The sequence below is a fragment of the Perca fluviatilis genome, chromosome 15, assembly GCF_010015445.1.
Source record: "Perca fluviatilis chromosome 15, GENO_Pfluv_1.0, whole genome shotgun sequence".
Lineage (NCBI taxonomy): Eukaryota > Metazoa > Chordata > Actinopteri > Perciformes > Percidae > Perca > Perca fluviatilis.
Window position 1 is genome coordinate 34,778,731 of NC_053126.1, and position 12,360 is coordinate 34,791,090.

Here is a 12,360-nt window from a genome sequence, read left to right on the forward strand (position 1 = left end):
TGTTAAACTAAAGTTCCTTGATACATTACAAATATTGGCATTAGGATCATTTCAAACAGTCATAGCATCAGCAGTGGGAATATTGCAGTCTGCACTTTGCTACAGTGCACAATACATACATTTCCCCACCACTAATGCCGAAATAACACGCATCAAGCAGGATTTCTTTGACATCAGCAACTTTCCGGACATCATAGGAACCATTGATTGCACCCACATACCAACTGTCCCCCTGTCACTCCAGGAACACATTTACAGAAACAGAAAAACATACATATTCCATGAATGTGCAAGTTGTATGTGACGCAAACATGGTGATCACAAACGTTGTGGGAAAAAAAAGGTGACGGTACTGTCTTGCATTGGCAAATCATTATGACATTTGAGATTTCTACAGTGAAAAACAAAACTTGGAGATATTGCTGGTACAACAACAATTTATTGTTATTTATTAACAACATAATGTATGTATTTATTTAAACAAGTCATGTGTGTGTGTGTGTGTGTGTGTGTGTGTGTGTGTGTGTGTGTGTGTGTGTGAGTGATTCTGTCATTCTCTTGACAGCTTTAGTCCCCTCTCTGTCTGGCCAGCAAGTGAGGGGATGCTGCTACATGTTTTGCAGCCCAGTTTGTTTTCTTTAAAAATGAGCCAGTTGTTCGTGGAGCAAAAATACATCATTTGGTCCCTTCACTCTAAAAACTCCTGCTGGGTTAAAAAGGGACCAACTCATTTCTGGGTTATTTCAACCCAGAAAATTGGGTTACTCTTTTTGACCCAACTTCTGGGTTAAATACTTGACCCAAATGTTGGGTTAAAATAACCCAACAGTGTAGTTAACATAATCCAACTTCTGGGTTAAATACCTAACCAAATGTTTGGTTAAAATAACCCAACTTCTGGGTCAAAAGAAAAACCCCATTTTCTGGGTTGAAATAACCCAGAAATTAGTTGGCCCTGGGCCCTTTTTAACCCAGGAGTTGGGTCACAAATAACCTAACTAAGTCCTCCAAAATGATATGGGAAAAAAGGGATGACCCTGCCCATCAATGTATTGTACTGGTTTGCATTTGGCAAAGACATACAGATGGACTTTTTTTTTTTTTTTTTTGTTACAGCCATAAATCTAAACCTCTGCATTCTCATCTGACGCATCCCACTCCTCTATTATAGTGTGGTGGCCATTTCAGTAGATTTACTCACTAACATTGTGGAAAGACAATAAGCATGGAAACTAAATGCTCACTTCCTGCATTACTTCAAATACTAAGTTACTCATCTAGTGTGCAGTGGTTTATGGGATGAGTAGTTCCTTCGCTCTGAAATGACGAATGTACATACGTTGTATCAACAGTCCCGCCCCTCCTCTGAGACGGGGGGCGTTCTTCTACGGGGGTAGAGAGGGAAGGAGGTGTTTCTTCTTCTGAATTTCTGGCAGACGTATGTGTATGTTATAGGGGCAAGGGTTTAATATATGAACTTATTTCTTCTATTTCTTAGTTAATATATCCATGTTTAGAGGGTGTGTCACTTTATTTCTCCTACAAATGACACAAGTGTGATTGTTCATATTATAAACTATGTTTACATGATAATATAATAACTCCATAAAATACACCCCTCCAACAAAAAATACATTATGTATATATATATATATATATATATATATATATATATATATATATATATATATATATATATATATATACATACAGTAGAGGCCAAAATTTTGGACACACCTTCTGTCTTGTATTGTATGCATGTCTTATATTTTAGATTCTTCAAAGTAGCCACCCTTTGCTTTTTTATTAATAAGGAAAATAATTCCACTAATTAACCCTGACAAAGCACACCTGTGAAGTGAAAACCATTTCAGGTGACTACCTCATGAAGCTCATTGACTACGTTTACATGCAGCCAATAACCCGTTCAAAACCGGAATATTAGCAATAACCCGGTCGTAAACACCGGCAAAAACCCGAATATGCTCATATTCCGGTTTTTAAAAACCCGAAAATGATCCCTGGGTTACCCCTTTTCTAACCCGAAATTTTGGTCATGTAAAAGTATCGGCATATCCCCATCAAAAGGAACATTGATTTGTGTTCTACGCATGTTCTATTCGCAAGGAATCTTGGTCTTTTGAGTAGAGGAACTTCTTGTATGCACCAGAAAACCTGCGCGCAGTATACGGGAAGTAAACAAGAAGTAGAGGTAAACATGGCAAGACGCAGCACAGCACCACACTTTTGGAGCGAGGAGGAAACCAATTTCTTCATTAGTGTGGTGAAAACCATGAATATAATGTCTTTTGTTGACGGCAGAAAGTACCGAGATAGTGAGATTTATAAGAAGGTGACTGAAAAGTTACGTGCGTCACCGTGCGTCGCCGTTTACGTCGGGATATTGCCAATTGATTACAAATGCCATGTATACAGGAGTAACTCTCTCTGCTCACGCATGTAAACGGGTTATTCCGAATGTTTCAGAAACCCGAATAGTGACCTTAACCCAACCATAACCTGAAAATTGACAGCTCGTAAACGTAGTCATTGAGAGAACACCAAGGGTTTGCAGAGTTATCAAAAAAGCAAAGGGTGGCTACTTTGAAGAATCTAAAATATAAGACATGTTTTCAGTTATTTCACACTTCTTTGTTAAAGTGATGGTTCGGAGTAATTCACCCTAGGGTCCTTTGCACAATGACCTCGAGCCAAACACCCTCCCCAGAAGCTTTTTTCACCTGGGTCGAACAATGGGAGAGTTAGCTAGAGTAGCGTTATCAGCTGAATAGCTTAGAGCAGGGGCTAATGGACCCACGTTTGTATCTTGTAAGTTACCCCACTAATAATGCCTGAAATGATACCAAACGTCTACAGGTAGTACAAATAGGTTATGCTCTCATAAAACGATGGATTGGAAAGTTTGTAAGTACACCAGAAGTTTATGAACACTTGCTTGCTCTCTTCAGCTCTCTGTTGCTGCTGCTACCTGCAGTTAGACGAGTGCTTAGGGACGTCTACAAATTACTACACCGAAAAGAGATACAAAAATACTTATTCATTTAATGATTAAATAAGGTAATGTCTCCAAACTTACCTCAATTATTACTTGTCTCCTGCTAGTTATACTACAGCACTTACTTTAAAAAAAAAGTAAAATAAAAAAATATATTTGTTACATCTCTTTTCGGTGTTTTAATTTGTAGACGGCCCTAAGCACTTGTCTTACAGCAGCAACAACAACAGCAGAGAGCAGAAGCCAGCAGGCAAGTGTTATTTACATAAACTTCTGGTGTACTTACAAACTTTCCAATCCATCGTTTTATGAGAGCATAACCTATTTGTACTACTTGTAGACGTTTGGTATCATTTCGGGCATTATTAGTGGGGTAACTTACGAGATACAAACGTGGGTCCATAAGCCCCTGCGCTAAGCTATTCAGCTGATAACCCTACTCTACGCTAACTCTCCCAATGTTAGACCCAGGTGAAAAAAGCTTCTGGGGGGGTGTTTGGCTCGAGGTCATGGTGCAAAGGACCCTAGGGTGAATTACTCCGAACCCTCACTTTAAGTACATAATTCCATATATGTTCATTCATAGTTTTGATGCCTCCAGTGAGAATCTACAATGTAAATAGTCATGAAAATAAAGAAACACATTGTATAGTATATATATATATATATATATATATATATATATATATATATATATATATAGAGAGAGAGAGAGAGAGAGAGAGAGAGAGAGAGAGAGAGAGAGAGAGACAACCCTATAACCCAGAACATGGGTTACTCTAACCCAGCAACCCAAACAATCCAGGAATTGGGTCAAAATATTAGCCCTATAACCCAGAAAATGGTTACTCTCTGAAAAAATAACCCTTCGTTTTAAGCCAACACAAATAACCCAGAAACTGGGTTGAAGAAATAACCCAGGAGTTTTTAGAGTGTTGACGGTCTTCTACCTTCATCCTACATGTGGATGCAGAGGGTAGTGACAAGGTAGAAGGTTCACAGGATGCCGATGCAGTAGCATCAACATTTGAAGATGTGCTTGCTAAAGGGGAAAAAAGGAATTTCTGCAATAATCCTGGTCACTTTTTTTTAATATCAGCAATGGTATTGGATGGGTGAATATTATATTTTGTATAGATATCAATCTAAAAAAAAATATAAATATATAAACAGTACATTTACAATCACGACTACTTATCTTAATCTTAATCAGACTTACCTTCATTTTCTAATGTGGTCTGAGCAGTATTGATTCCTTCCACGCTTTCCACCTGTTCAGCAACCAGCGTTTGCTGCACAACCTCTTCAATTGTGGTCAATTTGCATACTTCTGGGGGACCTGCACCAGTTTTCCTGGCCTGTGCCCTGTTAAATGCAACTTTTTCTTTAGTACGCCGTTTAACATCCTGCCACCTCTTTTTCACCTCTTCCACCTGTCTGCTGGTCGAGTATATTGCTTTCATTAGGGCCCGAGTGCCGACAGCGGCGAAGGCCCTATTGAAACTGAAGGAATTATTATTTCGTCAAATGAATTGCCTTTTTGAGGGGCTTAAAATATTCAAAAACTCACCAAATTTGGCGGTCGCATCAAGTCTGGTGAAAATTTACGTATTTTAAGGGGCGATGGCTCGTCCAAAATGGTCTCGCTAGGCCCTACAAAGTAAAAAAAATTTAGCCCCTGCAGTGCGTTTAACGTAGACTCACGAAACTTGATAAACATTTGTAACATGTCAAGACGTACAAAAACTGTCATTGGAGCCATACCCTAAACCCAACAGGAAGTCGGCCATTTTGATTTCAAAGTTCGAAATTAGTGCGATTTTGGCCATTTCCACATGTCGTACTTTAATGAACTCCTCCTAGAGATTTCATCCGGTCAACTTCAAACTCGGTCTGTGCCATCTTAAGACATTAAAGATGAAAAGTTGTTAAAAGAAAAACTTTTCGTCATAGGGCGTGGCCGTGGCGGGGCGGCCATTTTGTGCGTTTCGACAGGAAGTGGGTGTAACTCGAGTGTACATTGTCCAACTGGCTCGAAACTTGTCACGATTCATAAGAGTCCAACCCTGAGGACAAATAAAGGCCGATATTTACTTAAAGTCATAGCGCCCCCTAGTGGCAACAGGAAGTAGGCCTAAAAGTCAAGTTGCTATACTTTAACGAACTCCTCCTAGAGTTTTCATCCGATGGACTTCAAACTTGGTCTGTATCATCTCAACACCTTAACGATGAAAAGTTATTAAAAGAAAAACTTTTCATCAGACGGTGTGGGCGTGGCATGGTGGCCATTTTGAGTGTTTAGCGATGAACAAAAACATTTTTGTAACTTGAGTGTACGTTGTCGTATCTGCCCGAAATTTCTCGCAATTGACAAGGGTCCAGGCCTGAGGACACCGACAGGCAAAAATTTACTTTTGGTCATAGCGCCCCCTGCTGGCAACATGAAATGCGCCTTATATGACAAACGTCATCCGATTTGCATGAAACTCAGAATGTGTGGTCTACATGGGATACTGAGCCGCCCACTATAATATGGCCACGCCCACTTACTCAGGCCATTTGAACATTTGAACCGTTTAAGGTATACCCTTGTGTGAGGTGTCATTGAACTCAGCACAGACTTCCTTTTTAATTGGTGATGGTTTGACCCGCCCCCTAAGATCTAGGCACGCCCCTTTCATAACATTTGAACCGATTAAGGTATACCCTTGTGTGAGGTGTCATTGAACACAGCACAGACTTCCTTCTTCATCGGTGATGGTTTGGCCCACCCCCTATGCTTTAGCCACGCCCCCTTTCATAACATTTGAACCATTTAAGGTTGACCCTTGTGTAAGGTATCAATGAACTCAGCAGAGAGTTCCTTCTTCATTGGTGATGGTTTGGCCCACCCCCTATGCTTTAGCCACGCCCCCTTTCACAGCTGATGAACCCTATGACGTAGAGTCTTGCGTGAGGTATCATTGAACTCGGCAGGGAGTTCCCTTTTCATTGGTGATGATTTGCAGCGTCTGAGTGCCGAGGGAATGCACGGTCGCAAGGAGCAGCGTCCGCCGGTAACCCCGACGCACGCAGAGGCGCGAGGGCCCGTCCATCGCTGCTCGCAGCTTTAATTTTATTTGTAATTTTGGTCCAGATGGCATTATTTTGTGTCGGTGTGGAATTCTGGCCTTGTATAGTATTTAAATTTGCTGTAACCTCATAAACAAGCAGATCAACTTCGTTATCGGTAAATCTTTGTTTTTGCTGTTTTGACTGAGGTGGTGGCTGATCGATAATAGAAAGAGAGAAAGAGGCCCATTCCATTGCGCTTTTAAATGTGTGCAATTTACGGCATAGTGGGTGGAGAAAGGCGCTGATTACTCGATGAACTGCAGGTTTCGTATTTCGTAGTTTCGGTTTGTAGCGCCAGCTACAATTTGTCTCCGAGTTGTGAAGATGGTGTAGTGCTTCCTGTAAATTACAAGACCAAAAAATTTATTTTTATAAAGCAACTCACCCGTTTAGATCTAATGAATGGCGCTGAAAGCAGACAGGTACACAGCTGTGCTGCTAGCATTTAAGCTTGCATGCATGGTGGAGTTTAAAACATTGCTGCCAAGTCTAAGTAGCCTGTTTAACATCCAAAGACAGTTATTGTACTTCTCAAGAGTTAAACAGTACAGACTAGCTCACCGTTTCATTAATAATGATATACTTACATTGTATTTTCCTTTTCTGTGGGCATCTTTACGGAGCCCTGGTAGTGATATGGAGGAGAGAAAAAACGCTCCGTACGTCTTGAACAACTCTTGACAAAGGCCCCGTTTACACGAAGGGAAGATGCAGATATTTTCCTGCGGTTTGGCTTCTCATTTACACGACAACCCTGTTTTTATCACAGAAAACGATTATTTCTAAAAACTCCGGCCAAAGTGGAGATTTTGGAAAACTTCGTTTGCACGTTTGCATGTAAACTGAGACAAACAGAGGTTTAGGCAGCGAAAGAGGACGTGATTGGTTGCTGTTGTTGCTATTGTCGGGATTCTGATTGGCTAACGTGGGCTTGATCTTCTCGTTACACTGCCACCTACAGGTCTGGCATGCTCTTGACGGCGTTGACGGCATATAGCGGGTACATATAAACGAACACTTTTCTGAAAACTGAGAGGTTGAAATGTCCGTTTATGAAAATAGCCGGCCACGTGTAAACGTAGAAAAAGTGTACAGACAACTCTTTTACCAGTTGGCCTGAAATACTCCCATACTTTGGAAGCTTTTGCTCTAACTCTCGGACTCATCTCCCTCCACTATTTTTCAAATCAAAGCAGTGAAGGGGGTAGGGGGCGGGGCAGAGTGATAGAGAGAGACAAAGAGGAGCAGATTAACCAGCAGAGCGCAAACAGCGCACACACTGGTGTGGAGGTGAATTACAGTGAGTTTTAATGGAATACTGGGAAAGCTTAATACCAATAGGACAATTGAAGTCTAGATTATAAGGCCATTTCAACAGAGCCAACAGCTTCATATGCCATGGACATGTGAATATGGTGCTGAATTTGCCAGTATTTTAAGAAGACAAATGGTTCGGACTTTGCCATGCAATGACAAAGCTGATATGCTTTATGTGAAGCACAGTGTTTTGGTGTCAGCCGAAAGACTTCTCTTAGAAAACTGTACAGTGGTGCCTCTGTCTCCATTCCACCAGACAATGTTGGATGAGCAAGACCAAAGAAAGGCCACTGTAGTCATGCCACTATGCACAGTGGTTGACCTCCAGGAGACTGTGATGTTGTTTGCATGTAATGCACATTTCACCTTTGATTAAAATTAATTGTTGAAATAAATTATTTTACATAACATTGGTCATTGCTAATGACATACACAGTAATTAATCTGGCATACTTTCATAAATCAATTCAAGCAAAAATGTAAGAGTCTACTATAAAAAGATCTATTATAAGAGATTTTCTTAAAATTAAGGCCACGTCCACACATACCAAAATGTTTTTTTTTACCCGTCTTCCCTGGATTCGTTTCAAGAATAGTTGCGTCCAAACGAATCCATTTGTAAATGACTCAACGCGCTACTTCCTATTCCAGGCCTATAGGCGGCGCTGTTTCTGCTACAGAAATTCACCAAAAAACAGAGACGAAGAGCATAGTTAACTTCCACTTCCCATCATAACATGACTAGCTAGACTAACGTTCTCTTAATACATCCATGGACTATAATAACTTTCACCACTGCTCATTTTATAAAGACTGCCGCAAGAAAACGTGTCTTTGTTTACATTGTATAATGTGCTATTGGATTGCTTTTTATTTTGCATGATTGCAGCGCGCGAGCTAGCTACATCGGCAGTCAAACAAACATCAATGATCCATGAATGATGTCTTTTTGATAATCTAGCTATACGTTTTTCTTGCAGTAGCCTTTCTACAATAAGTCGTGGTAAAAGTTACTATAATCCGTTCAAGGAGTTGATAAGCAGACACATTAGCTAGCTAGCTAGTTGATAAGTTGTCTACTTCCACTTTATAAACAGATAGCCATAGCAGCTAACATTAACGTTACTTAGCTGCTGGAGCGGTCAGCTACTTTAGCGATGTTTAACATTAGCTAGCTACATAACGTTAGCGATATATCTTGTGTAGAATCCAGAGGGAAGGGTCAGGGAGCAGAGACAAAGTATTTAGATGAAGTGAGCTCGTTTGACCATGGAGATGGGATATGCTCGCTTAGCTTCACCGCAGTTGTGTGCGTCAGAGGCCGTGGGTAAGAGAGGGTGTAAAAGAGGGGCGTGGCGATGATATCATCGATACATATTCGTATTTACCGTCCAAACGAAGCCAAACGAGAGCCATTTTCGGATTTTTTCACCCTGAGACCAGGTTTCAAAAAAGTGCGTCTTCAGGCAGTGCGTTTACAGGATTTGTTTGGACGGTCGGCCCAAACGATGCAAAACATGTACGTTTACACAAAAAAACGTTTCCGTGTGGATGGCCCCTAAGTTAATACCTTTTAGAAAAATGTCACCTGGGGTAAAACTCCCCCTGCTGCTACACTGATTTGCATTTGTATAGCTCACAGCATTTTCATTTACATGTTAAAGTCTCCCCTAGAATTAGAGGGAGGGGGGGTCATGGGGGGACAACTATCAAGCAAGGCCCACGTCAATTTCCGACAATTCACGGCAGTTTTCGGTGTTGCCTGTAAATTGCCGTGTGCAGTCGTAAACCTGAAGTTCCACGACAATCTACAGTGCCGCTTACTGACAAAAATCCAACTTTTCATGCAGTGTGGCAGCGTTAGGAGGCATGAGTAAGAAAGAGTCAGATGGAGGGATGGTTGAAAAAGTACATAAGGCCAGACAAGGAGAGATTGAATGATAGGACGTTATTTAAAAATCACAAAGCTTAGATATGCACTCTTTCATTAGAAAAAATATATCCAACCTTTAATAGTTGAATATATTTATAGAACAAAGCGTGTCAGTGAACACATTTTTTTAATTAGTTTATTGTATCGTAATCGAGGTAAAATGTTCAATTAATCGTGATTTATTTGAATAGGGACAGATAGACATAGACATAGACATTTATGCAACAAATCTCCAACATACAGCATCACAGCATTTATAGCTATTGCTAATTTCCATTATTACAACATAATAACATCATTAAAACAAACATTAAACATTGCCACAATTAAAATACATAAAGCACATAAACACACAAGACACCTACATCTCTACCCCCCACGTGCCTATACACCACCCCACGCTGCCCCATCGTTATATGTGACTACAGGTCTGATTATCAATTAAAAACTTTTTTAGTTTAATTTTAAAAAGCTTATTTTGTATTGCTTTTAGCTCAATGGGCAGCTCATTCCATGCCTTAGCTTAATAGACGATGATGTCTGGCTGAAGGAGGTTTTTCTAAAGGATATTTTACAGTTCCCTGCAAATGTGTTTCTAGTGAACAATCGACTGGCCTGTAATGGTTGCACCATGTCACAGAAAGAGTCTCTCTTATGGTTAAGTCACATATGGACTTGCCTGCGACCATGAGGTAGAACAATAACTGAGGTGTAATAAAATCATCATGTGCATAAAAAGGTCATATAGTCCAGCCCCTACCCCTTTTAGATTTTAGGGATCATTTTCTAAACAGATTTTAATTCTGGCTCACAGACCTTCTGAGAAAAATTAGAAAGATTGAAAGCTTTCAAACTTGTCTGTATGGAAGTGCTGATCAAAGATTGTGGAGTACCTGAGCAGAAAACAGGCTGAAAGTGTTCAGAAATGGAAAACAATAGTTAGTGTATATTAAATGTAAATTTGATGATAACATTGCTGCAGTCTGTGGTGTTATAAAGATGTGTTCAGTTGTTGATGTTGTTAACTTCTGTTGGAACTGTGCTGAGTCCAGTTTAAAACTGTGAGTTGTTGATTTGTGATATCTTTTTATTTTGTGTCTGGTGTCTTTTCTCTCTCTCTATTGTATCTTCTTTCATCTCTCCAGACTCTGTCAGGTTGGTGGGAGGAGCAAGTCGCTGTGCTGGAACACTGGAGGTGAAACACCAGGGAGAATGGAGACCAATGGATGTCTATCCCTGGTTCTTGAACCCAGCAGCTGCTTTGTGGTTTTTTTGACTCTGTAAGTCTTTGACCTAATTTCACCTTTAATATTTGAATATATTTATAGTTCAAAGCTTGCCAGTGAAAATTGTTCATTAATCGTCGAGGTAAAATGTTCAATTAATCGTGATTTGGATTTTAGGTCATGTCATCCAGCACCTAAGCCTTTTAGATTTTAGGGATCATATTCTAATCAGGTTTTTACTCTGGATAACAGATCTTCTTAGAAAAATAAGAAAGATTGGAAACGTTTGAACTAGAGCTGCACGACATGAGGAAAATATGCCGATAACGATATTACTTGTGATAAATAATCAGATATTAAAGTGTTCGCAGTTCTGCTGCTTTGAGTATTCTTCTAAAATGTTGAATAAAAGCATGTAACAGGAAATCATGTCCACCTTTCTGTTATTGAACAAAGTGAACATTGAATTGAATATAAAAGGCAGCACTAAAAAAAGAATGACAGTTATATTTTAAAGTGCAGTTTTCTGCTGATATTTTCTTTCAACTACCACAAAAAGACTGAGTGTCTTTCGCACATCGCAGCCTTGTGTGATGTGTTTATTGCAACAAGTTGATATTGCCATCACCATAAAAACAATGTATTGTGCAGCTCTAATTTGAACTTGTCTGTGTGGAGAACAAAGATTGTGGAGTACATGAGCAGAAGGGACAGAACAGGGAAATCTGCAAATGATGATGTCATGTTATAGTTTGAAAATACATTGAAAGTGTTCAGAAATGGAAAGCAATATATATCATTAATTGTAAATGTGATATAACATTGCTGCAGTCTGTGGTGTCATAAATATGTTTTTTTTAAAGTGGAACAATTATATAGCATTTTCAGGTTCCTACTTGTATTTTGTGATTCTACTAGAACATGTTTACATGCTTTAATGTTCAAACAACTATTTTTATCATACTGCCAATGGCTGCTGCAACAGTATTCTCTGTCTGAGAAGCTCTGTTGGAGCGCTTATCCCTTTTAGAACATAAATCTTAATGTTTTAGCACACAGGGATTTCTTTAAAATATGTTTACCTCATTATTTGAATTGTTTTGGCCACGTTTAACAAGAAAATCCGACATAACATTAAAGATATGACAGAAAAAATGGAAAATCATAATACCTCCACTTTAATGATAAACTTCTGTTGGAACTATGCTGAGTCAAGTTTGAATCACTGAGTTGTTGTTTGATAACATCTTTTTATTTAGTGTCTTTTTCATCCTCTCTATGTTATCTTCTATCATCTCTCCAGACTGGCAGCTGTCAGGCTGGTGAATGGGACCAGTCTGTGCTCAGGCAGACTGGAGGTGAAGACTAACCAGTCTACCCAGCGCTGGTCCTCAGTGTGTGAAGATGACTTTGACCAGCAGGATGCAGAGGTGGTCTGTAGGGAGCTTGGCTGTGGGGCTCCTTCAGTCCTCCAGGGGCGCTCTACGGAGAAGTGGAGGCTCCGATGAGGACCAAAGAGTTCCAGTGTGGAGGCCATGAGTCTGCTCTCCTGGACTGTAGAAGCTCAGGCACAGATAGAAACACCTGCTCACCTGGAAAAGCTGTTGGACTCACCTGCTCAGGTAGAAGAAGAGCTGCAGTTTTGATTTGGTTAATTTCTGTTCTAATGAAACTCACTTAGTTATTTTGCTGATGGCTCTCTTGTTTCTGTTCAGAGCCTGTTAGGTTGGTGGGAGGAGCCAGTCTCTGTGCAG

At 40.0% G+C, this 12,360-nt stretch overlaps 2 protein-coding genes across 2 annotated transcripts in view; both read left to right on the forward strand.

Moving 5' to 3' along the window:
* The window catches only part of LOC120574900 (NACHT, LRR and PYD domains-containing protein 12-like), a 280,762-nt gene that overhangs the window by 72,652 nt on the left and 195,750 nt on the right, over positions 1-12,360 (forward strand). The gene's annotated exons all lie outside the window — the stretch shown is intronic.
* The window catches only part of LOC120574909 (scavenger receptor cysteine-rich type 1 protein M130-like), a 28,344-nt gene continuing 27,981 nt past the window's right edge, over positions 11,998-12,360 (forward strand). The window contains exon 1 of the mRNA XM_039825416.1: positions 11,998-12,228. Coding sequence (XP_039681350.1) covers positions 12,111-12,228 — 118 coding nt within the window. The 5' untranslated portion in view covers positions 11,998-12,110. The remainder of the gene's footprint in view (positions 12,229-12,360) is intronic.